Here is a 26,751-nt window from a genome sequence, read left to right as displayed (position 1 = left end):
AAGCAAATTTTACACCTAGAGTTCATTAAAGCATGTCTCCTTTACTCCACAAAGGAGACTTCTAGAGATGCTAGGCTTGAAATCATAGGGAGAAAAGACTTCCCTTATAAGAAAGGCATTTCTGCAAACGGTCTTCTGCCTGTAGTCCCTCCTGCCCTAAAGCTGCGTAGAGGGCTTTTGATGATTTTTACATCCAGATTAAAGCCAGTGGGAGTTTTGGAGGTGTGTGTGTGTGTACTGTGGGGTGAGTGGGAAGAAGTGACAAATAAATAAAGGCATCTGACTTTGCTAGGGGTGTCTAAGAACCCATATAAATCCCATACCCCCTTTCTCTACTTCCTTCCCCAATTTTAAAACATGCAAATGTCAAAACCCAAAAGTTTAACTGGTCTTTAAAAGGTCTTTCATTTTAAAATCTGTTTCTGCATTAAAAAATAGATACCATGCAGCTTGCAACATCCTCACTCCACACACTTTTCAATAATTGTAACATGAACGTGTCTGCTTTCAGATTCAAATGAATGTGCTTTGCCACGAGTAAGAAGCTTCACAGGACATACAGTGCACGATCACAGCAAGCTTCTGGAATAAGGCTTTGTTACCCAACTAATCAGCAGCTCAGCTTCTCAAATAAGTAACAGAGGCTTCAGAAGCCCCAGAGCAGCTGCAGCACCTCACCAAAACATATACTGATACCCAATGTTAGATCTCAGGAGGAAAAAAGTTGCCATAAACAACAGGTGCACATAGAACTCTGCTGTGTGAGTTTGTTTCTCATTGACTTGGAGCAGTGTGTGTGTGTTTGAAAGCAAGTTTCAGATACTGTTGCTAAGCCTTATGTTTCAGCCCAATTGTGTTTGCAGTTCAACAGAATGGGTTTTCAAGAGCCACAGTATACACAAAAGGCATGCAGAAAATAGTATGCTGATCAATAAAGCTCTTCTTTCACCTCTCGCAGAAAGAGAACCCAAAAACTGTTTCTCAGCACTCGAATAGGAATTGCAACAGAAAACCTTCATGTGGCAGTTTTTCTGTTTGTGGCTTAAAAGACTTTAAGTCAAATTATGTCAAGGTTTAATTATGTCAACAATTAAGTCAAGGTTCAAGTCAAACTATGCTTCCAAAGGTAATTAAAAGTAGAAATAGGGTATTAAGACTTGATTTTCAAGCCTGACTATAAAATACATTTGGTTATTTTATCCTAAGGGCATGGAAATGTTTCTCTTTTGGTAAGATCTATTTGGCAGACCACACATTAAACACATACAAACTTTTATTTTTAATTTTTGGTGATTAAGAAAACGAGAAGCCACCTAGGTCAGAGAAGCGCTGTTTAAGGCTGAGTCATAAGTGAGTCTGGCCTGCAAGCCATTACATGGTGCCCTTCCTAATCTAAACATTGCTCATTTTCTGCTTTTCCTGGAGAGAGTCTAGATCCATAATAAGGGCCTTCTGGAAAAGCCAATTTTTGATGAAATGTTCAAAAGCTCCTTTGACATGGTGGGCTGGGAAGAACTGAGCACCACAGTAAGCCACATACAGAAGTACAAGTGAGGATGTCCCACTATTTAATTAGGCATTTCACTAAAACAACTAAGTTTAATCCCTGCACAGTAGTAACGGAAAAAAGCTAAGAAGTTTTGATTTGTTACAGACAAGATGCTCAATGTGCACTGACAGTCCCAAGCATTAAGCAGCTGCCTTTGCTTCCCAAGAAGCTGAGAAGCTTTCCCCAGTACCAATCTGATCTGTTGTTAAGTTTACTGAATTATATAACTGCTTTCCATGTTAGGAAGGTAGGAAAAAAAAAAAAAACACCACCGTCCTACAGGCAAGGTTATATCAGGGTATTCACACACACAAAACCCTCACAAACCCAAGAAAAAGCAGTAGTTAATGAGCTGTAAAATCATTTTCCTCACTTCTTCAGAGATTCTCAGGAAAGCAGGTCACTCATTTTCTTACTATTAAAAAAAAATCTTAATAAGTTCAGAGAGTTATCACATGATCTGTAGACAACAGAGCTACAAATTAATACATATCAGATACTGCTGTTGGGAAAGGACTAATTTAGGCTCATCATACACCTACTCAGACATAACCAACTAGAGTGAGCACAGAAGATAAAGCCTAGCAAGACTGCAGTGGTACACCCAAATAAAAAAAACAAAGCAGAAGTAACAGTACAACCTGAAAAATCTATATTGGTATGTCTAGAGTGAGGAAGAAGTTTCAGTGCAGCATCCACAAAAGTGAGAATTTGTTTTTAATAACATCAGTAATCAACTACAAGAACTAGTACGAACAAGTATAAAACAATTTAACAAGTCACAGGCACCATGAAAATAACCAACTGTTTTGAACGTGCATCTGTAACCAAGCTTCTCTGCTGTGCACAAACAGTCCTTATATCAACAGCTGTTATCGTAGTGCAAATATGAAGGTGCTAAGTCTTCAGGGAAGCTTCATTTTTTTAATGACTTGTGGCCTGGTAATAGCAATTGTCCTAGATTCCAAGTAAGTATTTTTTTCCCATTGTGCCTAGAAGCTGCTATTTGTAGTTTCATTTCATAGTCTTTAAGATTATTGTTTATGTACATACATTGACTGGAGCTAGAGTTGAATGCTCATTTAGAAAAGTCGTAAACTAAGCAAAAGCTTACAATCAGCTCTTGTGGCTAGCCATGGCTGCGGTAACGACAGTAGAAAGAACTGAAGGGTCACAGAAATAGGTTCTGCCCCTTCCACCCTGTGCTCCCATTCCAGAGGGCTGGTCCCACAGATTCAGAGATCAGGCCCAGCAGCTGGAGTTGCTGTAAGGAAGCGTGAGGCTTCTATCTATCCTGCACCTGCTCTGCAAATAGAAAGAGGACTATGATGCTGAATGCTGCTAAGTGACATACTTAAGAATCTTTAATTTATTTCACTTTTTCTGGCTCCCCTCCCTTTCTTTTTTCATTTTAAGCTGTACTTACTTCCAGAGGACCTCCAGTTGCAACTTGATAGTGCCCAGCTCAGTTATATCCACAATGATTGCCTGAGGCTTGGTTGTAAAGAAGTTTATGCTGTCACATGTCACGACTCCAACTAGAATAGTGGCCAGTCCTCGCAGTTCTGTCACCTGCGGAGACAAATATATCCATTTTTATCTTAGCAGACAATCTTAAGAGTCATGTGTATGGAAAGGCGAATGTCCCAGGCTCAGATCTGCTCAGAGGACCACAACAAATTCAAAACCCCAGTACTCAAGTCTTGGATCCTAAACTGCTGTGAGCCAATAATCCCACAAGGAATATGCCATGGTCTGCCAACACAGAAGAGGAGATTCCTGAGTGGTGGAAAGAGACAGAGCTGTACAGCACTTCTAATAACACAGTTTGGAGGACTGTGATTAAGAATGAACTTAGTCTGAAATTCGGAAATTCTAGCTCTAGTAGTCATTGATAGTACAGAGTCTAGCCTGCATCTTATTACAAGAACACTGTCATAAAAATATATCTAAATAACACAAGCAAGTATATTAGCCTACCTACACTGGAATATTTCAGGTCTAAACTGCCTGAAGAATCTAGAAGTGCAGCTGTCTCCATCTGCTGTGACCCTTCTAACTGTTCTGGGCTAAGCTGTGGAGCAAAATCTGAACATAAGCATCAGTTCCTCTTTCTAGCTCTGCAGGCAGCTCCAAGTTCATTATCAATGCAGATGCAGGCCTGCAGTTTTTTCAGCCTGGCACTTGATTTATTCTGCTACTTAAATGAAACAAACTAAATCAAACATTTGTTATAAATCTTTGCTATTGAAAACATACATCTATTATGCATCGAGTTGTTCCAAAACAAGTTCATGAAGCATCAGACAATACCGAATTTCAGCACAAGTACCAAAAGTCCATTTCAGGAATTAGTTCCATGCCTGCATCTCCTTTAAATGTTAGCAAAAGCTGTGCTCCTAGGCTCCTCTCAGAAAGTTCTTTGGCACTTTAAGTTTTTATTTTAAACCTATTATGAATTTGTTCTGGGTAAAGATTAAGTACAAATTAGAAAGAGAAGAATGGTGTGGAGAACATCAGTCAGTAGACTTTCATAAGCTGACAGAAAGTAAAGCTTTGCATTAGCTCTTATGAAACAAAGTGATTCATTGTCATAGAAATTAATACACATTTTTACAACTATTACAGGAAAAAGGCCTCTCAATTAGCCTCTCACCTGATCTTTATTGTACAGTGGCACCCAAAAACATGTTATAAGCACATTTCTAAAGGCTGTGCTGGCAAGATGCCAAGAACTCCCACCTATGTAATCCACTTCTTGCTGCCAGACAGGAGGGGCACATTGCAATGGCTGCTATAAGATCACTGCCAGAACTCAAAACCATGCACTGGCACAGTTTCCTAATAGAATAGGGTCCAGCACAGACTTCAATCTCAGCTCCCTTTAGGTTGACAGGAGTCACAGTGCAGAGTCCAGCCCATGAAAGATGCCAGACTACACTGGAATTGCTATTTAAGGATTAACTCCACCTGCTAGGTATGAACCAGAACCAGTGCCAGCTGCATAAGAGTCCACAAATACAAGCTTCCTCCAAGGAATACCCGCATAATATCACCTTTGTATCACAGACCACTACCACTGGTCCCTTACTGTTAAAGGTATGGCCTCTTTTGAGGTACTTTGTCTTTAGGAACCCGATACTACTACTTAAAGTACACTTCGTACTGACATATAAATAAATGCCATTAGCTTATTGGAGACATGGAGCACCACTTAATGCAAACATGACAAAAGAATCTGTAGCACACCCACATATAGGGATGTTTGAACTACACAATCAAAATGCACTTGTGCAGTGATATATTTTCCATATACCCATTTTTCTTTTTCAATAGACAGCAGAACCCCAGGAACTTAATATTCCACATGGGTAATACAAGTAATACGTACATACATATCTTTGTGTCTCCACATCTAAACCTCACCCTACAGTATCCTAGATACTGATTTTAAAAAAAATTTAAAACACATACACCAGACTCCAGAACACTGGAAATCAAATGCACCACTACAGTACACAGTGCTCCTAGCCCTGGTAAGAAAGAACAGAAGTAGAATTCTGTTCAATACACAGCACGTTGATTAACTGCTATTTTTACATGCTTAGGAAAATAAAGCTACGTAAGAGTTTTGACAAATGCACGGTAGGCTAACAAGCAAGCAATATGACAGAAGACCTGTTAACACACTGATTCCAATCCAACCATTATACACCACACCTTGATTTCAAACTGCTCGTGGAGATTAGGTATAAAAATCTTTTCTTCTTCATCCCATGTTTGGCTGTCATCAGTCTCAATCTTGCCTTTCAACCGCCATTTTTGGCGTCCCAGTCGCACAAAAACCTGGAAACCACAAAGAGAAGGATGGTGGGTCAACATAACCCAGAACACTCTTGGGCCCACAAGCCTCACTCTGCTCCAGTACTGCAGAGGCAAAGCTGTTCCTTTGATCACTATGCATTTAGGAACTTGGATAAAGTAGAAGACTGGAGGCAAGGTTCAGGCTGTCAGATTTAACACCTTAAATCAAGGTCTAACGACACGTCCCATCCATTCCAGAAGACTTGTAAAACCATGTCTATCTGGTGCAGAGGTACTGAAATACAAGGCTCATTGGAATTGATTTGGAATCACTACAAGTAGGGGAGCAAACCTGTAATATACTGAGATGCATTCAAATTGTGCCAAGGGCAGTCTTCCAAGAAACAGGCAGCAACTGTTACTTGATTCTAGAGCAACTTTGAAGATATCGACCTGCTAGGTTGGTTTTTATAGACAATCACTGTCATCTTTTAAAACCTCTCCTAACACTTAAATCTTTCTCTCTTAAGTCTCAGACGCCAGAGCAACCAGTGAACGTGCCAGAGCACTGTCCTCATCAGAGCAGTGCCTGGTTTTATCATAGCCTGTTTACCCATTCACCTTCTACATGTCGCACCCTTGCACTCTGGTTTCTCTACTGCAAATTCATAGCAGTAAAATAAAGGGCAAAATGAATCACTGTATACTGCACCTCATATTGGTCCCCTGGGCAGAGACGTGCGAAGCCCACCAAGCCTGAAAAGAAAAGAAAAACTCCTAGTATTTGAACAGTTTTACAATGTCCCACAAAGCTTCAGCTTACAATAAACAAAGAGATGATCTGGTAAACACCCCTTTATGCTCAGCTCCATGCAGAAGCTATCCTTATAGCCCAAACCTCTTTAGAAAAACTTCAACTGAGACAAAGAAAGAAAACTTGTCAGTTTTTGTACTAGAGCATAAAATACCATTGCAGATCTACTTTACAGCACTGAAGCAAACAAGTTTGCCAGAATTCTGTTCAGGGTCTGATCCAGAAAAACAGTGGAAGCAGCCAACATTAATTTTTGGGTTTCCTATGTAGAAATCTGATTTACTGAGAACCTATTTATTCATCTGATAAATCTTGAAGAAAACATGTGAAGAACATACCTTTCATCTTCAAGTGAAACTCTCCTAAATGGACCTCCAATGCCCCTTCTATAAAGCACATGTCCTAGAAGGAAGACTGAACAGTGACTAGGACTGAAAAGCAGTGAAGAATAGCTACCCTTCCCATACATACCATTTTCTTATCTTTAAGGAACTCTGGCTGTTTTTTATATATTTTAATTGATAGACCACAACACTTGCACTAGTACAGGCCAATGGAAAGACCATTCATACCACTTTTAAGCTAGAAAATTGTGATGCCTCTCCACAGTAGAATGGAACTGCTTAAGCAATTCACCTTCAGTTACCTTCCACTGCTTGTTCTACAAAAATAGCATGGCTTACTTTGGTGTATTTAATTCTCATCACATTACTTGCAGTGGAAGTCATAATTCACTCCAGTATTAAAGCAGAAATTAAATGAATTTTTCAGTTGTCTTCACAAATGCATGAAGCCAAGTTAAGTAGGGGACAAAAAAAAAAAAGGAATGAAACACGCAGAACTCAAGAGCTTTGTCTGTAAGGTATTTATCTCACAAGCTTCAATTTGCATTATGTACCTGTATTTCAGTTTTGTTTTTAACCCCCCACCAATAATAAAAAGCCAACAGCAAGTTCTGGTACATTTTTTGCTAAGAAACAGTCAGGTCATCACTACACATGAGCAGTATTCCCTACCTCTGTGCATCCCTGAAAGTTCTTGTAGAGCTCCACTAGGCTCTCCCTGGAGGCTTTGGTGGAAGGAGACAAGGCAAAGGCATGTTTCATGTTAGTGGCCCCATCACGTAGTCTGCACTGGATACAGTAAGCTTCATAGAGTTCTTCCACCTTTAAGATTTTGAGGTGAGGGAAAGAATTAACAAGAATTACCCTGACATAATTTAATAAGTTCTGGGAAGGAACATTGTCAGTCTTTAATGGAGGTGGAGAAAAACACACACTCAAACGACCCACAACCAAAACCAATTATCTTGGTATTGCACCACCATGCAACTCCTGCATTTTACAGGCTGATCAGAGTGCAACCATTTGTAGATATTTTTGCAAAAGAAGGAGGGGATATTGAGAAATAACTCACTCTGTGATTATTAGATTGGAAGACAGGGAGTAGAGTAACACTCTGTTTGGGGAAAAATTACTCAGGGAGCAGGAAGCTAATTCCCTCAATATACATTAACACACCTACGCCTTTACCCATATCAGAGGAGAGATTTATTTCCTTTGGAAGCAGATACCAGGCACACATGATAAAGAACAGCCCATCTAGGCCCCTTGTGGGAAAGGGGGCAGGGGGATAATGCGTAAAACTTCCGAAAGCAGAGTTATTTATTTATTTTCCAAACAAACTGGCAGAATACGCAAATTGGTTTCACAGGCAAGCTCAGGTTGGGCTGTGCCAAACACTCAGCCTGAATAGAACCATTCAAGAAAATAAATAAATAAAAATCCCCTCCTTCAGTAACAGAGTGGTTACAGCTTTCAGAAAGTACCCAGTATTACTCCCCTTCAGACAAATTATTGTTAAAGTATTTTCTATTCAGAGAGTTTGCTTACATAGCAATGTAAGCCTTACATATACAACCTATAAACTCCCCTTACCTTGCTTATGTGGAACTCCAATTTTCTAATGTATCTCTCCACAGAGCGAATTTGCTTTTGAAAAGGGGAGAGAGAAGGGGGACTTGGTTAGTTATTTCAGTATTTCCTAAACATGCCTTTAAGTAACACAGTAAGCACCACTTTTTTTTTTCCCTTCACCTACAATATTTCATCTCATCTTCACAAATCTTACCTTATCCAGGTCATAGTAGAAGGCCTGAAAGAAAAAAAGCACAGGCTGAACAGTAGAGCATGTATAGTAACAATATTTTGACATTTATTGCAAAACTCACTATGTGTTTAGTGACACTAAATTAAGATGTATTGTTTACTACAAGCAGACAGACAAAAAAAAACTTTAGAATTAGTCTCTTTTTCTGTATGCGGCTGGTTTGGCATTTCCAACACCTCAATGGATGCTTGAAATGAGACAAATTCTTTCATCATCAGCTATAATAAGGACTTGGATGTTCATTGGTCATGGTGCATGGGACTTTTTTGTCTAGCTATTACTTTCCAAATGAAAGGCAAAGTTGGATCTGAGAGTTGTTTTTTCATTAGCACTGTTGCTGACAGTTCTAGGGAATTGTGAACACAGCAGAATCTAAGTTGCTAGGACACATTCACCAACTACTGAAAACAAAGCCTGGTCTTTCTGCTTCTCTCCATACAGACTCAGGTACGAACACTGATCACTGATCAGACACAAGGAGATACTACCTAAGTAAGAAAAGAAACACGATCTAAACATCATAGTCAGATGTTGAAAAAGGGAAATTCTAACTTCATTTCTCACATCTAGACCTAACTTGCTTGGTAAATTCTAGAGTGTGCTGCTTTGCTGGATCTTACCTCAGTGTTTTAACTGTAAGACCCCTGGGAGTCCCAGAAGTGAGAGAGATACCATCTAGTTTTGTGCCAGCCTTTTAAAAGTCATTTAGGTATTAAGAGCAACATACCAATCTGGAGTTCCTTTTTGTATCTTTGTGCCGACCAGAGAGATAATCCAACTCAGCCTGATGTGCTTCCAAGTATTCACTGGAAAGAAAGAAAACCTCAAGTGTTATATTCTTCTGGTACATTCATTATAACACCTTCTCAAAGATTTTTTTTCAGTAGCATGTTAAAAAGCAACTTCCATCTCTAGAGGAGACTTCTCTTGCTTTACTCTCTAGAGATTCAAATGGCCATATAGAGGGACATGGGTCAACAGATGAGGAAGGATTGTTTCCAGAAGTAAATATTTGTCCTATAAGTAGGACACTCATAGAGGATCAGGAGACAGATGTACAAGAGCACCTGTAAGAAGAGGAACTTAAGTATAAAGTGAGTGCCTGCAGATGTTCAATATTGCTACCCAACATTCAAAGGTGATGTACATTAAGAATCTCCCGAATCCTTGTCACTCCTCCAGGAGGAGAATGCTACACTGCAATTCAAGAAAGCTAACATTGGCGCATAATGTAGATACAAGTGCACATGCACACTGAATTCAGGCTTTTTTTTTTTGGTTTCCTTCATTTAAAATAGTTTAAAGTGAAAGATAAGCTTTATTCTGGAAATGTGAGGTAAAAAGCAGCAGAGCTGGAAGAATTACTGAAGGCAAGAAGAAAGGAGGGATGTAGGAGGAGAACAGCAAGTTTTAGAACACAGCCCAACACACAAAGTTCCTTTTAAATTTTCACTATTTTTTGTTTGGCCTTCTGGAACATTTTCTGTTAGGTAGAAAAACAGCTCATTTGTTCAGCAAGTCTTATCTTACAGTCACTGAGGAGTAAGTCTTCAACCAATTCCATCTTACAAAGTCAAAGAACTGCAACATGAAACACTTGGGCTACAGAACAAAGCCTGTAGAAACACTCTTAAGATAGGGCAGATGTCGTTCGGTGTATTAGCAAACAGAAGTGAATACCACCTTTTAGCATACCAGACAATCTCTTAACGTAACCATTACTTTTTCCAGAACAAGAACTATTTTGCAAGGTGTGAAGCACTTGGTGCCAGTTGGCTCCCATAGAGTTGCTTACATGCATGGGTTATCCCTTTGGAGTTCTCACAATGCCTTGAACTATTTCTGCTGACAACATCTCCTTCCAATTTTGCTTTTAATACAGATCAGACTTAAGTAACTTTTTCCTCTTATGTTGAAAAAGGATAGAAAAAGTCACCTGGTAAATACAACATAAGACACAGTCACTGAGCAGTCAAAATAACTTCATGTCAGACAGTTGTACTTTTCACATTTGCTTTGATGCACTTCATTTTTCTTACTGTTAACAAAAACAGACCCTTCAAGATACTCAATGGCTGCAGCATTCAGCAGCCTACTCTTTACCTTTGCCTGTTAACTGCTCAGTGCAGGAGTAGCCAGGGCTGGTTGCAAGAAAGACTTCGCTTTCCTTTTAGGAGAGCTTTGTCACTTTTAGATTTAAGCATGTTAGAGCTTGATGGAATGGTATCCAGATGGTTAACAGAAAAAAGTTATTTGCTATAGCTATAAAGAAGGAGGCACATAAAACATATTCTGTTCTAAAAACTCAAGTTGCTCCTGCACCAAATGGACTTAATCTGTATCTACTTAAAATTTGGACTTCCTATTGCTATTTGATACAGTTGTTTTTTGTAGGTTACTTTAGTCAATTAGTTAGCTACTCAGTTTTGGCATGATTCAGATCATATGGCATTCCCTGTAGAACTGGAACACTCTAATTCACTTTATGGTTTCTCTCTCTAAGCTCTGATAAATTCTAAACTCTGCAAAAACATTTAATTTCATTATTTGTTTTAAATCTAAATCCTAATAAGACATTTACTTTTTTTTTTTCCTCTTCTTTTAGGACTAGAACTTAATAGTCCTTTATCAGAATAAAAATGTGAGTGTGCGATAAGTTATTACAGTGCTTTTTATATTTTTTCCTTGAAGAAAAACTATAATCATAATTAATACAGTAGCAAAATTCTGAGAAAAGCAGAAGTATATAGGAATTAACTTCATTAGTGGGATGCCAGCAAAAACATACATGAATCAACTTTTAGTGGGATGGCAGCAGTAACAGGAAAGTAACAGGTTTTACAAATCCAAGGGACAATATTTTATCTTCCAACAGCTGCCTCAGGGTGTAAATGAAGTTCCTGCAATATTAGACCACATCCATCAATATCAACTCTAATGATTCATATTTTATATAGTAAGGTTTCAGGACTCAGTTAAAGCTTCATCAGTTTCCTCTCACTAATGGAATCAAAGATGTGAAGTACAAACAGCTTTTACCACCACTTCTCAACTTCTGGTCTATAACACCAAGAAAGCAAGCTCATCTATGTTTTATCTACCATTTCAACATTGAACAATGTAAGTGCTTCAGTGATGTAACTGACAGCTTCCTCAAAGCCAGAACACCCCAAATTCAGGTTGCCAGCCCATTCTTTGATCTGTTATGTCTGCTACATACACCCCACATCTGCCAGATGGAGAAAATGAACAAATTGGGCCTTTAGCCTTTTTAATCAAGTCTTTACTAACATAACATGGTCTACAACCATAGACAACAGCAGTCAACTATAATAAAGACTCTGAAATAGTGCTACTTTTAAAGCAAGAAAACTGAAATAACACATTTAGTAATGTTATTTACTCTGCCATAAAAAGATGGAGTTGTACTACAGATCTGTTTCATCACTTCAAGTCAATTAAATTTTTCAGGGGGATCTGCTTAGACCCTTCTCTTACAACAAGCCACCCAGTGATGAAAGAAGATTTTTAAACTCCAGAGTAGCACGCTATTTAAAGAATGGCAAATGGAAACAGAGAACAATGTCATACACAGAGTTAAGCAGCATGACTAGGTACAGTAAATTACAATATTTAAAAAGAGTCCTTACTTAAGTCCTTTCTTCAAAGCTTCAAAAATTTTCTTCACCTGCAGTGGTTTTGGATCCCAGATGACTGCCCCTTTCTGCAGTGAAGAATATGCCTTGGGGGACTTCAGTGACATTCTTGATCTCAGTGAACTTCTGTTGAGAGACTTTCTGTAGAAAGAGAAGAGAAATACGGGAAAGATGCAAAACACATCACCTGGGAGAAGAGAGATGCCTAACCCAGAGAGTTTCCAGTTTCCAAATCCCATATATTTTTACCAAAAGGAGTAAAGCTCTTGGACACACTGAAAACACTTTAATGGATAACATTAGAACGTTAAGGCCCAGCCCCACATACCCAATGAAGAAAAGCTACAAGTTTTTTTTTTGTTGTTCTTTTTTTGACTTCAACAAAAATAAGAAATGGTTCCTTCTCCAAGATTGAAGCAGACTCAAGGAAGCCTAGTGGTTCTCTTTTGCCTCTTTTTAAAGGCAGAAGAATTGTGCAGGTCCCCATTTCTTCAGGAAGTGGGGGACATTAAGCAAGGAAAAGAAAAACTAGTTTCTGGAACAGGTAAAGGATCATACTGTTAGTATTTGTCTTAACAGACTTGTTGGACCACTAGCTGAGGCCCTAATGCTATGTACACATTCACACCAGCTGCTGAGTCAACTATAGATCTAGTCATGCTGCAAGACACGGATGTTGCCATTCTGACTCTCACCTGCAATTCAGGAAAACAAGGCAACAAGTTTTTGATCTGCTCAAGGCCTAACAACTGTGAACTGGAAGTAGAATTCAAGAGACTTTTGCTCCCCAGCTACCAGTAATCTCCAGAGATAAGCTAAACCATTTACACTTCTAAGCACTAGCTTGGACGCAAGAAGCACACAGACTATGACAAACACACACAATTAGCTTTAAAACATTACCAAGAGACCGGATAAGCTATAATCTTTCTGATTGACAGAGCTAACATAGAAAACCTTTAATGACAGCTATCTTTTTGCTTGCCTGTACTCACTAAAGGGAGCACTTAAAGCCCTACCACGTTGTAGGAAAGCCTACCCCCAAGCCCAGATTACATACAAGATATAATTATTACAGTGTTTTTTCAGCAACTAACACTTCACTTACTTTTAAAAGCAACTGCAAAACGAAATACTGTTTCTAACAGAAGTCCCACATACAGGGTTGCTTGTGCTAACCTGATGAATTACAACATCCCTAACCATTAGTTATATATCTACCACATTTAAAGCAGAAAATGAACTCTCTGCAAATGATTCTTTCAGATTGTCAGGTTCCTGCTTGGCTTCTAGCTAATATAGTCCTTTAAGTCTTAATTATTTTTATCTAGTTTTGTTAATACTCCCTGTTAGTCAAGGTTCTAAAATAACATTAGCTAAAGAAGTTTCCTGTTCCATGAGACTGAGCCAACTGGTTGCACTCCAAGGAGCTTTCCACCTTCTCTATAATCCTCATCCTAAATTCAGCTCACCTGGGGAAATGATGAACTCCAACAGGCTTAATAATTATCCACTGGCTGCCTTAAGGTCTAGGCATGTGACTCAATGCCTGAGGAGATTATTGAGCTTGGTGATTAAATCCTAGGCCCAGCGAACCTGAGAGCTGTTCCCAGTCCTACTCTAGAAACCTTTAAGTAACTACTTTAGCTATCCTGGTGCTAAATTTCCACTTAACTTCATTTTTTAACATCTATTCTATGCCAAACAGTATTAGATATTTAGTTTCTTCACCACAATGATTATCTTATTTTTTTATGATGGCTTAATGTAAAGTGTTAATCAACCAAACCATTTGGAACTCAGGTTACCTATAACGAGGAACACAAATGTTAAATTAGAAACTTGCATGACGATTGTTTCCCTAAGATAATGAATCTTTAAGTATTCCATGCAAAATGAGAGGGTTTCAACAGGAATAACACTGGAAGTAACAGTCCAGCCAATAACAACAGTTGAAAGAGTTTCTTGTAAGGATCATGACTTAAAATTCTTTCATGCAAAGAAACGATTAGTATCCATTTTCATGTTTTAGATGAGTACTCCAAATGGCAAGATACCATACAGAACATATAAGGCAATTCTATCTTTTTGAAACTAAAAATCCCAAATTACTCCTGGTTTTTGTTTGTTTATTTTTGGGGAATTAAAGAGTTTTGATATTTACCTTCAGAGTTTTAGACTGCAAATCCTAAATTCAGAAAATCATTTCCCTTCAGTTTCATGCACAGCAGCTAAGCACTACATAGGGATGGGCAGCCAAAACTCACCCTTTTCCTCAGTATCTGCCAGTGAGTGATGCAGCCCATAGGTACTCAGTGCACTGATGTTTAGAATCCCATGCATTGCATAGAAAAGTTGAAGGGCTAGCTTGGGACCTCAGGGACAGTACCTAATGTTAGATGCTATGTCGTTTTCCCTTGTGAACCTAGTAATTTTGGTATCTGATTTCCTATTTTACAGGTACCACTACTAATATTTACTTCCATTGTGAGGAAAAATGAAATAGTGTGTCTGACTGAGAGCCTCAAAAGGAAGTTGCTAAACAAATGCAAAAGTATATTTAGCATCTGCTTAAGAATCTCCATGTGGACCTGATTTGTGTGTCATTCTTTGGATAGACCTTGCACAGGGCCCCGCAATCTCCTGCTGTGTTTTGCAACAGTGCCTGAGAGAGAGAGAAGTTAGGAGAGGGTGATTAGAAAATTTCTTCGCTATGCTGGAGAAGGCTCTTGGGTGTTTACCAGGTTGTTACTGAGTAGTACAAAAATCTTTCTTAATGTCATGATTCCTGAACAAAACTGTCTGTCTAAACATTTAAATAACAAAAAGCAACATCATAAAAAACGCATAAAGAGAGGCATTTGGCTAGAAAACCTTTGCAGCTAAAAGTAAGAGAATAATCTTAAGGGATACAGAAACTTTTCTGTTTTGAGCATTCTTACCCTGCTGGACTGTGTCTTTGTTGGAGAAACAGCTGTTCAGCCCCTATCCTGGTAGATCTTTTCCCTGCTAGAACTCCCACTATGTCACTTGAGCTCAAGTCTGCTTATACAATTTATTGTCAGTGTTTTCTTCAAGATCTTGGTGACTGGTGTGATTTTAGATGCCCAGTCTTTGCTAGGTGGTGTTATTTTCCAGCTTCCACAGTGAATTAATTTATTCAAATGTAAAGACCTTTTGATCATATCACAGTCATGCTGGAATTTCATTTTTGCTCATACTTTACCACACTATGTTTACCTAAAAGGATAATACAATCATTTGCTTCTTTGACAATATATTTTATTAAATGACTCCAGTATTTTAGTGATACACAATAGGATTTTTTGGGATACAATACATTTAGAGGCATACTTTCCAATACCTCTATATGATACTTCTAAATGATTTGTTATTATTCTAACACGCACTGGTTGTCAGGGATTATATTACTTTCTATTTATGTATCATATCTTCAGAAAGCACTCCACGCTATACAGGGATAACTAAATTAAGAAAAAGAACAAGAACACTTATAGCGGAAAAGCTGCACAGTTATCTGCATAAAGCAAGGCTACACAACAATTTGTGATAACCAAAAAGGGAAAAACAGTGCAGGATGGTTTAGCAATTACCATGTTGGACTGAAAACTGAAAGACTGGATTGCAACCTTGGCTATACTATTGACCTGTTACTGACACTAGTGAATTTGCAGTAGCTTTCTTGGCCTGTTTGTCTTCCTCCCTTCCTCTAGTTTGTGTCATTGCCAGAACGCAGTCCATCTTCTCATTTAATGCTACTCCACTTAAATAACTCCAGGAGAATTTTAGTTGGGATCAATGGCATTTTTGCCAGAATTCACCATTAATATCACCATCTTTTTAAAAGTCTATGAGATTTTTAATTACCATAACTATTCAGAAGGCTTTCCATTTTATCTGAAAGCTGCTATTAGTCAGAACACATCTTTTACTACTAGGGTCACTAGAACAGACGTTAGGGAAAAATGCCTCCTACTGGAACATTAATACTAATTCTTGAGCATTCTGAGATCCCAAACATTACTTTATGGAAACTAGAAAACTGTTTTTTTGGTATTATTTATCCATATCTTTTTGGTTTTACTATCTGACCAACTTCAGTACTAGCAAGTGACATCACCTCTGTGATCACATTTGCTTTTCACCTTGCAGAAACACAGGAGAGAAGTGGAGGTCAGTGATTATAATAGGTATTAGGTAACACCTTTCATATCAACATTTTTCTAAAAGAAATGGACACTATTAAGAGTATAATACATAATCTCTCTCACAAACCAGAAGTTCAGCTGCCTCTGAAGCACAGTATATATAGCAGTAAGATAGTATAGTGTAAAGTGTAACTGTTTTTCAGTGAACCATGACAACACTCAATAGTTTTAAGACCAAGATTAAGGAACAACTTCTATATATACATGCCTTTGGTTAAAAAATACGCTCACAGTACCTAACGTTCATTGTCCAGATGATCAGGTGCTTTTTTTTGGTGTTACTTACGCTAATTTTCTGTTTTGCACAGTGCTGAATCCAGTGAAGGAACAACTCCTACTGATACCACCGCCATCCCCAGGAGAGACGAATGTCAGTTTGACCGACATGACTGCCAATCAGCAAGTCTACTGGCTTCTAAAATAAAAGGAAAAACAGATGAGTCAAAACCTACTTGGCAGTTCTGGCTTAGACCTGTGCTGTTGCAAGTGCCGAGCTGCAAGGAAGGGGAAGGTAACAAAAACAGGCAGTAGATTAAACAGAAAAAAAAAAATGACTTCTCTGCTATACAGGTTTCTTCTGTTGCCATCCACAATACAATTAATAAAGTACTGAACAGTCTGCAGTGAAATCTCTCATGCCCTCTGCAATTGCTGATTGATTTTACAAGTTCACTATGTAAAAGCCAGAATAACCTCTATTCACAGGCTATCTGCATTTCTGATTTTTAAAAAGCCCTGTAATTGTCCCACTGCTTAAGGAGTTCACGCCAGCCCATGTATTTCCAAATCAGTTTGAATGCCAGAAAAATACTTCAGCTCCAGACTTAGTCAGGTCCAAAAAAATAGTTCTTTGCATCTGTGCAGAGCCACACTGAAGTCAATGGTAGAATTGGCCGAGTGTGGTGCTTAAGCCCAAGGCAGAAATCTGGTTTCAACAGTAAATTTCAGGTTCATGCTCCTCCTCTGGCAGGATTTCCTTGGTTTGCTGTCTTCTGTTTCCCATCAGTCAAACTTTTTTGCTTTCTGGAGAATCGTGTTCTTTGCCATATGTCTATAGGATCCAAGTTACAATATAAGTAACAGACATATCTCTCAAAGCAGCTGTAGAAAATCACCCGGACAATTAACATACAGCATTCCCTTCCTTTTCCCCAAAGCTGGTTTAATATAAACAACACAACTTGCAGCTTTGCTTTAATTGTTTTAATGAGGCCAAAATGAGGGCCAAATCCTAATTTCCTCTCTTAGTTCTTACTCCTGACTCACACAAAACTCCATTTGAAGTTGCTGAGAATTTTTAACTGATTAAAAGAAAAAGCCGGGGTATCTATTTGTATAGAGATGTACAAACACGAACAAAGACCTCTACATGGAGATGCTCCATGCAGAAATTTTTCCTACATTATAGAATGCACTTTGAAGATTAGTGAGATTACCTAATCTATCAGTGTAGATACTGGAAAGAAACATCTGCACTAAACCCCTATTCCCCCCACATTATTCCAGCGGCATGGGTGCAATTACTCAGACTAGAAGCCATGAAGTGTCAGGGTAAGACTTTTCCTGGCTCTGCCACTAACTTGGAGAGCAACCTAACTCAGTGCTCTTCCAGACTGCATACAAAGATCTGAAAGGTTGAACTACCCTTCCCAAGAGGGATGAGATTTGAGCGTTTTGCTGATTCTGGGCTAGTCTACAAGTACAGGGCATTACTGTAACCGATTATGCTTTAGGTATCATTGCCTACCAAGGCAGTCACTAAAGCTGTTATGCATTTCCACAAGCAGAGATCCTGTTAGCAAGCGAGAACTGATTGTTTCTTTAGAAGCTGTTCAGTTAGTGCCCTGAGCTAAAAGACTCCTGTTTTTACAAGATCTGCCAAGCTCATGAACACATCTGTGAAAAAATAAAAGCAGGCAAAGCATTTTAGAAGAAGATATGAAAATGATATATTTGAGGCAAAGAGCTACCTGCTTTGCAAGCTACCTAGTTTGTTAAATAGAGGAAAAGTGTTGGGTATGGCTAGTGGTTTTGTATCTAGTGCACTGAAGCCCACAGGACTCCGTAGCTTCAGTAGCATCAACAGAAATCTGTTACATGGACAAATTTAGGTGCACCTTAATCACCTTTTAATCATACTCTAGAGCACTTATGCTCTGTTGCTTTGAAATGATGCTTCCTTAACATCCCTAATCAGAAAGCATACTTGAACCACAACACAGCTGAAGTTTCAAAATATTTTCCATTCTTTCCTCTGGCTTTCAGATGCTTATGTCTGTGAACAGTCACCCCATCAAAAGGATCAGTAGACTAAAAAAAAACCATGCAACTTGCTGAAAAATGTCATTGCAAAACAAGCTGTTAAAGGAAGAAATAAAAGGAATAGCCTCACGGTTATTGACCACAACCCTCCTGAAGGCTGAGCCAGATTCCCAGGACCCATTCCTCAGCTCCCTAACCTAGGAAGCTTATTTCATGAGTAAAAGACAGGAAAGAAATGCAGGAAAAGCTTTTCTGACTTCATAGGATTCCTAAAGCCTGTACAGCAAGAGAACAGAAGCTTTTCAAGCATATAGATATGAAGCAAACAAAAACAAAAACAGAGAGACCCTTGACAGGGAAAGGGAAGTGGAAAATGATGAGATGACTTCTTAAATAAAAGTTTGTGGTACAGAACTCTAGGCATGAAGAGTTACGTTTGAAAAGTACAGACCCTCAAACCTCAGCTGGTGAAAGAAATAAATTGCTTAAACTCTTAGACTTGATTCTGTTGCCACATATGTATTTATAAATCAAATATAATTTCAGACTTTAAGAAAATATTGCAAATTAGTAGAAATGAGAGATGAATTGGACCTCACTTATGCACAGCCATAAGCATTTAAAAATACTCATGGGTTGTTTGGTTTTTTAACTGCACAAAGCTCAGCCCTCAAGGCCACTGACTGTCAGGTTCAGCTCCAACATATAGCTACGTTCACATCCAATTCACAAGCACATTTTGACAGTTCCTTCCTATGAGAGAATCTGAATAATGTTAGGAAAACAATGTTAAAGGAGTTATCTTTCTTACTTTAAAACAATGTTGATAAAGTCAAATACCTCATGGTACACACCAGCACATGTATTTTGGTAGTAACCTAGAAATCTAGCAGCTCGTTTCACACATCTGACTAGAAGGCCATAAGCAGGATGTCTTGACAACATTTTAATAGTAAGAAAGATTGATACATGCAGTTGTTTAAACACAGGGTTTGCTAGCCAGAGTGTCTGTACAAAAGTGCTGAGCTATGTTACAACTGCCCTGAGAAAGAGCATCTGGACGTGTCTTCAATTTCAACTGTCCCTTTAAGCTAAAAATAAATCAGATAAGGACCCCGCCACAGCCCGACAACGCTGAGCTCCAATCTATCTTCCAACCTGTAATCTCCGCTGGGTAGGCCAATGTCTTCAGATCTCTTAAATGCCAGGATTATACCCTGGGGAGCAGAGGTACTTCCTCACTTTTAATCTTCCCAAAAAGCACAGAATGTGGATACAGCAGCTAGCATGGGGCTGGCATGTGTGGAATACAGGAACATCAGGCCAAACTGAAGGAGTCTACTGCCAGGGGTGACAGAAACACTAAGCTACTGGGGAAAAAACAAAAGCTTGAATAAAACATAATGTTTCTGAGTCGTAAACAGACCTCTGAACTGCTGGATGCTAATATATTCAAATACATTAATACCTGCAGTGTCGTAAGATTGAGATTTCAGGTCTTAGAAAATATATTTTTAATATAAATCAAAAGAGGTTGTTTTTTTTTTTCAAATTAAAGGAGTATGTTTGTTTGTCTCTATTTCAATGAGTTGCCATATACCAATAAGCTATTAGCATTTAGCTTTCAGAATTACCAATTATCCATAACATATAGGACCAAAGACATATATGACCAAACATTTGAATTTTTTTTGCAGCAACAAATACACTCAAACTGTGTGTTCTACTTAGTCTCTGTTAGTATCAGGAGATTCCTCGAGCCAAAAGACCTTCATCTTCTACAAACAAGAAGTTGGTGTCTGTTTGTGTTTATGGCTAAACTTTTCCTACCCTAGTCACATACTTAATTGTTTCTGGATACAATGGTTTCAACAATTTTATGAGGAAAATATGACTCACTGACTTCTTGCAAAATATTTCTGCTTGTGTTTTGTACTTTAAATTAGTAGCCATGATTTTCTTTTAATATCTCCAAGAGGTTCACTTGAATTTGATGAACTATTGCTAGAGTAAGATATTCATGCTTTCTTAAAATATTATAGTGTCCCATTTGAGAATGACCTGTTGGTTAAGAGACACACACTTGCTCCTAGTTGTGTATCTGCAAAAAGTGTGCCAGACTTCTGGTTCGTTCAGCTGATTGTGGATACATGCATCAAGTCGATAGCCAGGGCAACAAGTTTGTCAGTAACTGCTGTTCCCTGGCTTCAGCAAGCAGCAGCTGCGTATTGCTCACAAAATAAAAGCCATGTAGAAATCAAGTAAATTATTAGTCCCTGTAGAAAATAAACACAATGAAAAAACAAAAACTATTAAATGCCAATGGCAGTAAAGTGGCTTTAGGATCACATTTGTGATTGTGGACAAATCATGCATCCTGACATTTTGCCTTATACCACTTGATGCTTTCTTCTTGATTATTCTTGTAAATTTTATACATAATTTGATTTGAAAATGTTACATCAGCTTTACTTAGGATTATGGTAGAGCCATTCTGTCTTCTAGTTGTGTAAACCAAAGAGTTGATTTCATTTTGTATTATCACAACATAATCCTCTTCCAGAGACATTCTCTGGACTTTAAGAATGATCTGTGATTCCAACAAATCATCTGATATTTCAAAAAAATCTTTGTTCAAATGTTATAAATTACTCATTTCACTTCCCTGAATTTATTATAAACTCCAGTACAATATCTTTTTTGCTGTTGTAACTGCATTGGTAGTAGGGTTTTAGCTGATGGAAATACATACTGCAAGCATCTAATAAGTGAAAAGATAACCCTGGCATAATAACATCATAAAATTTTTAAAGTCCAAGTTAAGATCTAAATTTTTTCTAGCATCATATTGATGTAATCATAATTATTTTTCTTCCTATCATTTATTTCAAAACTCAGAAACAGTGTACTTAGCTAACATTTCTGGCTGCTTATGATGAGTGGTATCCACTTCAAAACACTTGCAGCAGACAATGACATTTGAGTCTCTCGTGATACCGATAAAGAAAAAATCAGATTACCACAGTGTATTACAATAATGTCAGACTTTCTGAACAAAGTCTTAGGGCTGGTTGGCCTGAACCACTGAACTTTCCTGTGATTTCAATATACCCTGGAACAGGCTGGAAATTTCTAGATCTTGGCACTTGCTTTGCAGCATTGGGGATCTAAAGAATCCACACCATTAAATTTAATGAAACTCCTGAGATGTGATAACGTCATGACTCGGCCCTAATTACTCTAAAGGTCTATGTAATGAAGGCTGACAGAACAAAGAATGAAGTGACCATCTTGTGTACAGCACAGTGTTGAATCCACTGGGAAAATACACACTATATTTAATCTTTGCTCTCGAGCATTCTTTAGCAAAACCATTGACCTCAGTAGCAATGTCTACTTTGCTAGATAAACATTCCAAATTCATGATGAAGGCCCCTTAACTTTTTAGCATTTTTGTTCAATTATTAAACGAACATTCTATTTATACTGTTATTGGCAGAACTAAGAAAAAAATGTGGTTATTTTTCTAAAGATTAACAGACAGTTGAATTAGGGAGACAGAAAGCGCCCTTGATGCTGCATCTCGATACAGGTATTTTAACACAGCATTACACATAAACAGGGATCCTTTCTTCAGATGCATCCTTTCGTGGAAATTCACAGCACAATCTGAATAGGTTATATGTAATTCAATGTAACACAGGAATTCTGATTTCAGGATATCATTTATCTAAAACTGATGTCTCATGCCAATACACATAACCTCTAAATAGTCCACCACACAGGCAGGGGAAAAGCCACTGCAATTGCAAATAATGGAAAATGTATGTTTGGTATTCTGTTTATCAGATTCATATGGTAAAATAGATAATGGTAATAAAGAAAAATATCTGTCTGTGATGAGCTTTGAATATTTTCCCCTTGCTACTGTTATCATCCATCTCTGAACCACTAAGAGGTACATTTTGCTTCTCCTTTGCAATTTGCTGCTCTCCCATCTCACACCTACTCATCTCTTCCTCCCCCCAGTTCCTATGATGAGAATAAAACAATGTAGACAGATGAATTTCTTCAGTCTTCTTTGCTGAAAAAGGCAATCCATGCAGGAAACCATCTTCTACCAAAGAGGTACGTTTAGCTACACTGCTGTGAAGTCCAGTAGCTACAGCTGTATAGATCCATGAGCAGTCATTTTTCCACTCATATTCACCACACATTTCTGCATGTTTAAAACTGAGCAACGTGAGCAATTACATAGCAATTTTGCTGCAAGTGGAAGATTTTGTTTCTCTACATCCCTGCACATGCATTCCACAACTTCCTGGCCTAAATCTGCCTAAATCAGATTGTTAGGTTGTCCCTTTTCTTTGCACCAAATTTACGTCTGTCACAATATTACATGATTTAGGAATATAATCCCATTCTCAGAAGTAATTTAGGCTCTTAGGATCGATTGATTCCATTGATTTTTAATAAGCATTACATTAATAACTCACACTATAAGGAAAGATGGGGCTTCAGTGTGTTACTCATTTAGGTACTCTTGAAATTTTTATTTCTTTCTGAGCTGATTCAATTCTTAAATATGTATTTAAATGCTACATATCTGACATACTTTCCTCCTAGCCATATTTAAGCCATAAAGAGAAAGTCAGATAAACAGCTTTGATCCAGGTTACTGCTTTAGTCATTAGTCCCTTCTACAGCTTTATGCCAGCTTCTGGAAATGAAGTTCTGAGTCTCCAAGTTGGCCATACAGCAATAAATTTAAATAGCAAAATCACTCCCCTCAGACAGCTTCTCCTGTGCTGGAGGTAGCAACTCACATGTAACCGTTTCTAGAGTAGTTCTTTGAACACAGGACTCGACTTTCAGGTCCACGATGACCTGTTTTTCAAGCCTGCAACTCAATATGTTACTGTATTTCTAATTAGTTTTCTTCTATGTATACAGATCCAAGTTCTATTCTCAGTGACACTGGTGCACAACCAGAGGAAATTAATCAGTCATTTATTCCAGATTTTCAGTAGAATCCCGGCAGCAAAGTTAGCCCATATTTAGTTAACGACCTGGAAACTATTTTTCAAGGCAAAATTTTGTGGTCAATTTTGTACCTCCCTCTAGTGGCAGCAGATATCAAACAAATAAGGCACAATAGAGACCTTGTCACAGATTGCACACTGATGTATTGCGCCTGTTTCTTTCATGGAAATTTGTTACCCAGAATCAAAGTTGGCTGTAAATCCCACTGTAACTGTTTTGTAATGTTGTAATAAGAGAAGGATCAGGGATTGCATATAGCCCAAATCCCTGTTTACTTCCTTTGCCAGTACGCAGCATATTCACATAGCCACATGTAGTTTCTCCATGTTCGCCAACATCATAGCTCTTCGGCTGCTGCATGTACTTTTGCACTGAGTTTTGCTTTCCTCTTCAGGGAAAGGCACAGAACAATTCACCCATTATCAGCTGATTTATGAGCACAGGGCTTGCTGTAAGCTCCTCTGGTTTCAATTTCAAACTTGATGACAAACTTGCAAGTCTGAATCAGAGATTCAGGAATGTGGCAGGCTCCACACGCTAGCCTGACTTGCAGCTTTTTCAGCTTTGGCAGAATTTGAGTCTGCAGTGAGCTACACTATAATGAATACTTAAAAACAAATTCCTACCAAGAGAAGAAGCAGATGGCTTTGAGAGAGAGCAATTTACAAGTGATGAACAGGCTCTTCCATTTCTGACAAAGGAAAATTTGCCTAGCAGCAAGACACTGGATCCTACATTCTGTCCTTGAGAGGTCCCTCCTTAATTAAAACCCCAAGGAACATTCTTCTGTAATACATTTCTCATTCTCCCCGCTTTCTGCAATCTATGTTTTAGTATATGATACATGCAGAGTTATTGGGGGTGATCATGTCTTCATCCACTGACTAATGCAGGAGCCTCCTAAAAGCCTACTGCCAGGTCAGTTATGAAATAAGAAATGTTCCTTATCTCAGCCTTAGAGTTGTGTAAAGTCCCAGTTCTAAGTTTCAATAGAAACCCCTATGATGGATAGATATGTTTTGATTATTACACTGAGAAGGGTAGATTAACCAAAACAGATGACAATCTTCCGGTAATAGTGCAATTTGATGTTCAACAGTACGTGGGATGTCTTTTGATATCTTCAAAAACTGAAGTCTGTCAATCACAATATACTGCTACATGTCCTGGGGCACGCCTGGGAAGAAGTGGGAGAAACCATCGGTCATGCAGCTGTCTGATCATGAAAATTGTCCCTTTATTAAGAATTAAACCATTAAGTCAGCTTCCTATGGCAACAATGTTTTATTTCCATAAATGTTACCAAGACAATCTCATACCACAAAAATAATGAAGTTGCTAAGTTAGGACCAGTATCCCAAAGAACACTGGAAAAGTATACAAAATGTCATATAGCAGGGAAATAGACATTTGGAGAGAGAGTAAAGTTTTATATTTTAAAGCAAAGCACTTTCTTTAATGCTGAGTAGGCACAGACTTACTTTTTTTCAAAATCAGTATTCCCACTACTGATTAAGATAATTGAAAAGGGTGTATTTTTTAGAAGGGGATATCAAAACCATGACAAAGAGAATGTCTCTCATTGGCCAGCTAACAGAAAAATCTTCAAAAATCATTTGGCATATTTGAACATTTTATCTAGGATGAATTTGCTCAGTATCTTCTAACACAGGCTTGTACTCTTATTTTCTAATGAATTAGGGTAGCTGTCATAGCCACACCAACACTGTACTCTGTACTAATCTTCCCGTTCTGTAGACACTCCATAACCACAAGCTTTCCTTGGTGGGAAAAAAAAAAAAAAAAAAAAAAAGAACCTCTGAATTTATGTTTATATATCTGTACTTTCCCCTTCATTTCCTACCAATTCCTAATACATATGGTCTGACATTCATGGCCCACATTTTTTATGCTGTTATTCTCTGCTTTTATTTGGTTTGGGTTTGTTTTTAATGAGGTGAACTTTGCACAGCCCAACTCTAGCTCCCATAAAATCTTAAATAGACAGATTTAGAGATTTTGTACGGAGAAAAAAGGCCAACATACTAACCACACAGCTGTACTTGGAAACAGATGTTTTACCCCCTTTAAACTGAACTAATGAGGACAGGAGTGTGGAACAGATAGGACAGGAAAACTTCTGTCAGATTTCGAATTTGAAATTATGGAAACAGTGGAGAAAAGACTGGTGCCTCCACATAAGGGGAGGGGAGAAGGCAGTAAATCCACAATGAAAATTTTGACTGCTGCACTAACTTCAGGGCTCTTCCACTTCACAGCCTTGTTGATCCCAATATCTCCACTCAACTCACAAGAGTATCCCATAAAGAGCAGGCCAGATCCTGAGTTGATATGAACTGCTGTAACTCTATTGAAAGCAATAGAGTTATAGATTGGAAATGAGGAGACATTTCTTCTCAGAAAGAGCAGTCAGGCACTGGGACAGGTTGCCCAGGGAAATGGTGGAGTCACCATCCCTGGGGGTGTTTAAGGAAAGGTTGGACATGGTGCTTAGGGACATAGTTTAGTGGGTGACATCGGTGGTAGGGGGATGGTTGGACCAGACAATCTTGAAGGCCTTTTCCAACCTCAGTGATTCTATGATTTACAGAAGTTCAGGATTTGGCCCTCTGTCTCTTTTGCATATAGTAAGTGTAAGATGACTCTAAACCACATTTTTCAAGGCTCCCATAAAACAGGAAGCAGACCAGATGAGATGCTGTGAAAACCTTGACTTCTGATGGAAATTTGATGAAACCCAAAAAAATTTTTTAACTACCTTTTCCTATCAAAATGGTCTTGAAATAGTGTCTTACGCTGCTAGTTCAGAAACATTCTTTTAGCACCACTGCTTCTCTGCCCAGTCTTGCTCCCATCAAAGATGCTGATAGAATTGCCGTAACTTCAGAGAGAAAATGAACAAACCTTTGTAATCATGATTTGGCTCCCATACTGGAAAAATGCATTAGTGATGGCTTTGTATAGAAAAGATGCATCAAGTTTTCCTTCTGGTTCCTAGTTTAAACTTCTTAAAAAAATATTTTTGATTTGTCTTCATATGCTCTTCATCAATCTGCTGCCTTGAAGCACAGAGTGGATCCCTAAGCCACAGCAGAAAGAATCTTCTGCTGTATAAGGCTATGTGAGACACTGTCATTACATGCAGAGGAAACTGGGTTTAGTGGGGCCCTACTTCCCCTAGGGACTATCATAATATAAATTATT

General features: G+C 38.3%; 1 protein-coding gene across 9 annotated transcripts in view; it reads right to left on the bottom strand.

The window, feature by feature from the left end:
- Positions 1-26,751, bottom strand: part of RIPOR3 (RIPOR family member 3) — a 56,131-nt gene that overhangs the window by 16,269 nt on the left and 13,111 nt on the right. For 7 of the 9 annotated variants that reach the window (XR_007708905.1, XR_007708904.1, XR_007708903.1 and 4 more), the window contains 10 exons: positions 16,508-16,636; positions 11,987-12,133; positions 9,064-9,142; positions 8,298-8,321; positions 8,105-8,158; positions 7,184-7,333; positions 6,506-6,569; positions 6,066-6,109; positions 5,270-5,395; positions 2,976-3,121 (listed from right to left, as the gene is read on the bottom strand). Coding sequence is in view for 6 of the 9 variants with exons in the window: in XM_035548050.2 (XP_035403943.1) it covers positions 2,976-3,121; positions 5,270-5,395; positions 6,066-6,109; positions 6,506-6,569; positions 7,184-7,333; positions 8,105-8,158; positions 8,298-8,321; positions 9,064-9,142; positions 11,987-12,133; positions 16,508-16,608 (935 nt within the window). In the remaining 3 variants the exon portion in view is untranslated. Of the gene's footprint in view, positions 1-2,975; positions 3,122-5,269; positions 5,396-6,065; positions 6,110-6,505; positions 6,570-7,183; positions 7,334-8,104; positions 8,159-8,297; positions 8,322-9,063; positions 9,143-11,986; positions 12,134-16,507; positions 16,637-16,914; positions 16,966-19,641; positions 19,715-26,751 lie in introns of those variants that run through there. The other 2 variants (XM_035548053.2, XM_035548054.2) reach the window with 2 other exon arrangements.

Source organism: Cygnus atratus, chromosome 16, assembly GCF_013377495.2.
Source record: "Cygnus atratus isolate AKBS03 ecotype Queensland, Australia chromosome 16, CAtr_DNAZoo_HiC_assembly, whole genome shotgun sequence".
In the NCBI taxonomy this organism is placed as follows: Eukaryota; Metazoa; Chordata; class Aves; order Anseriformes; family Anatidae; genus Cygnus; species Cygnus atratus.
This window is presented reverse-complemented; position numbering and strand designations above follow the sequence as displayed.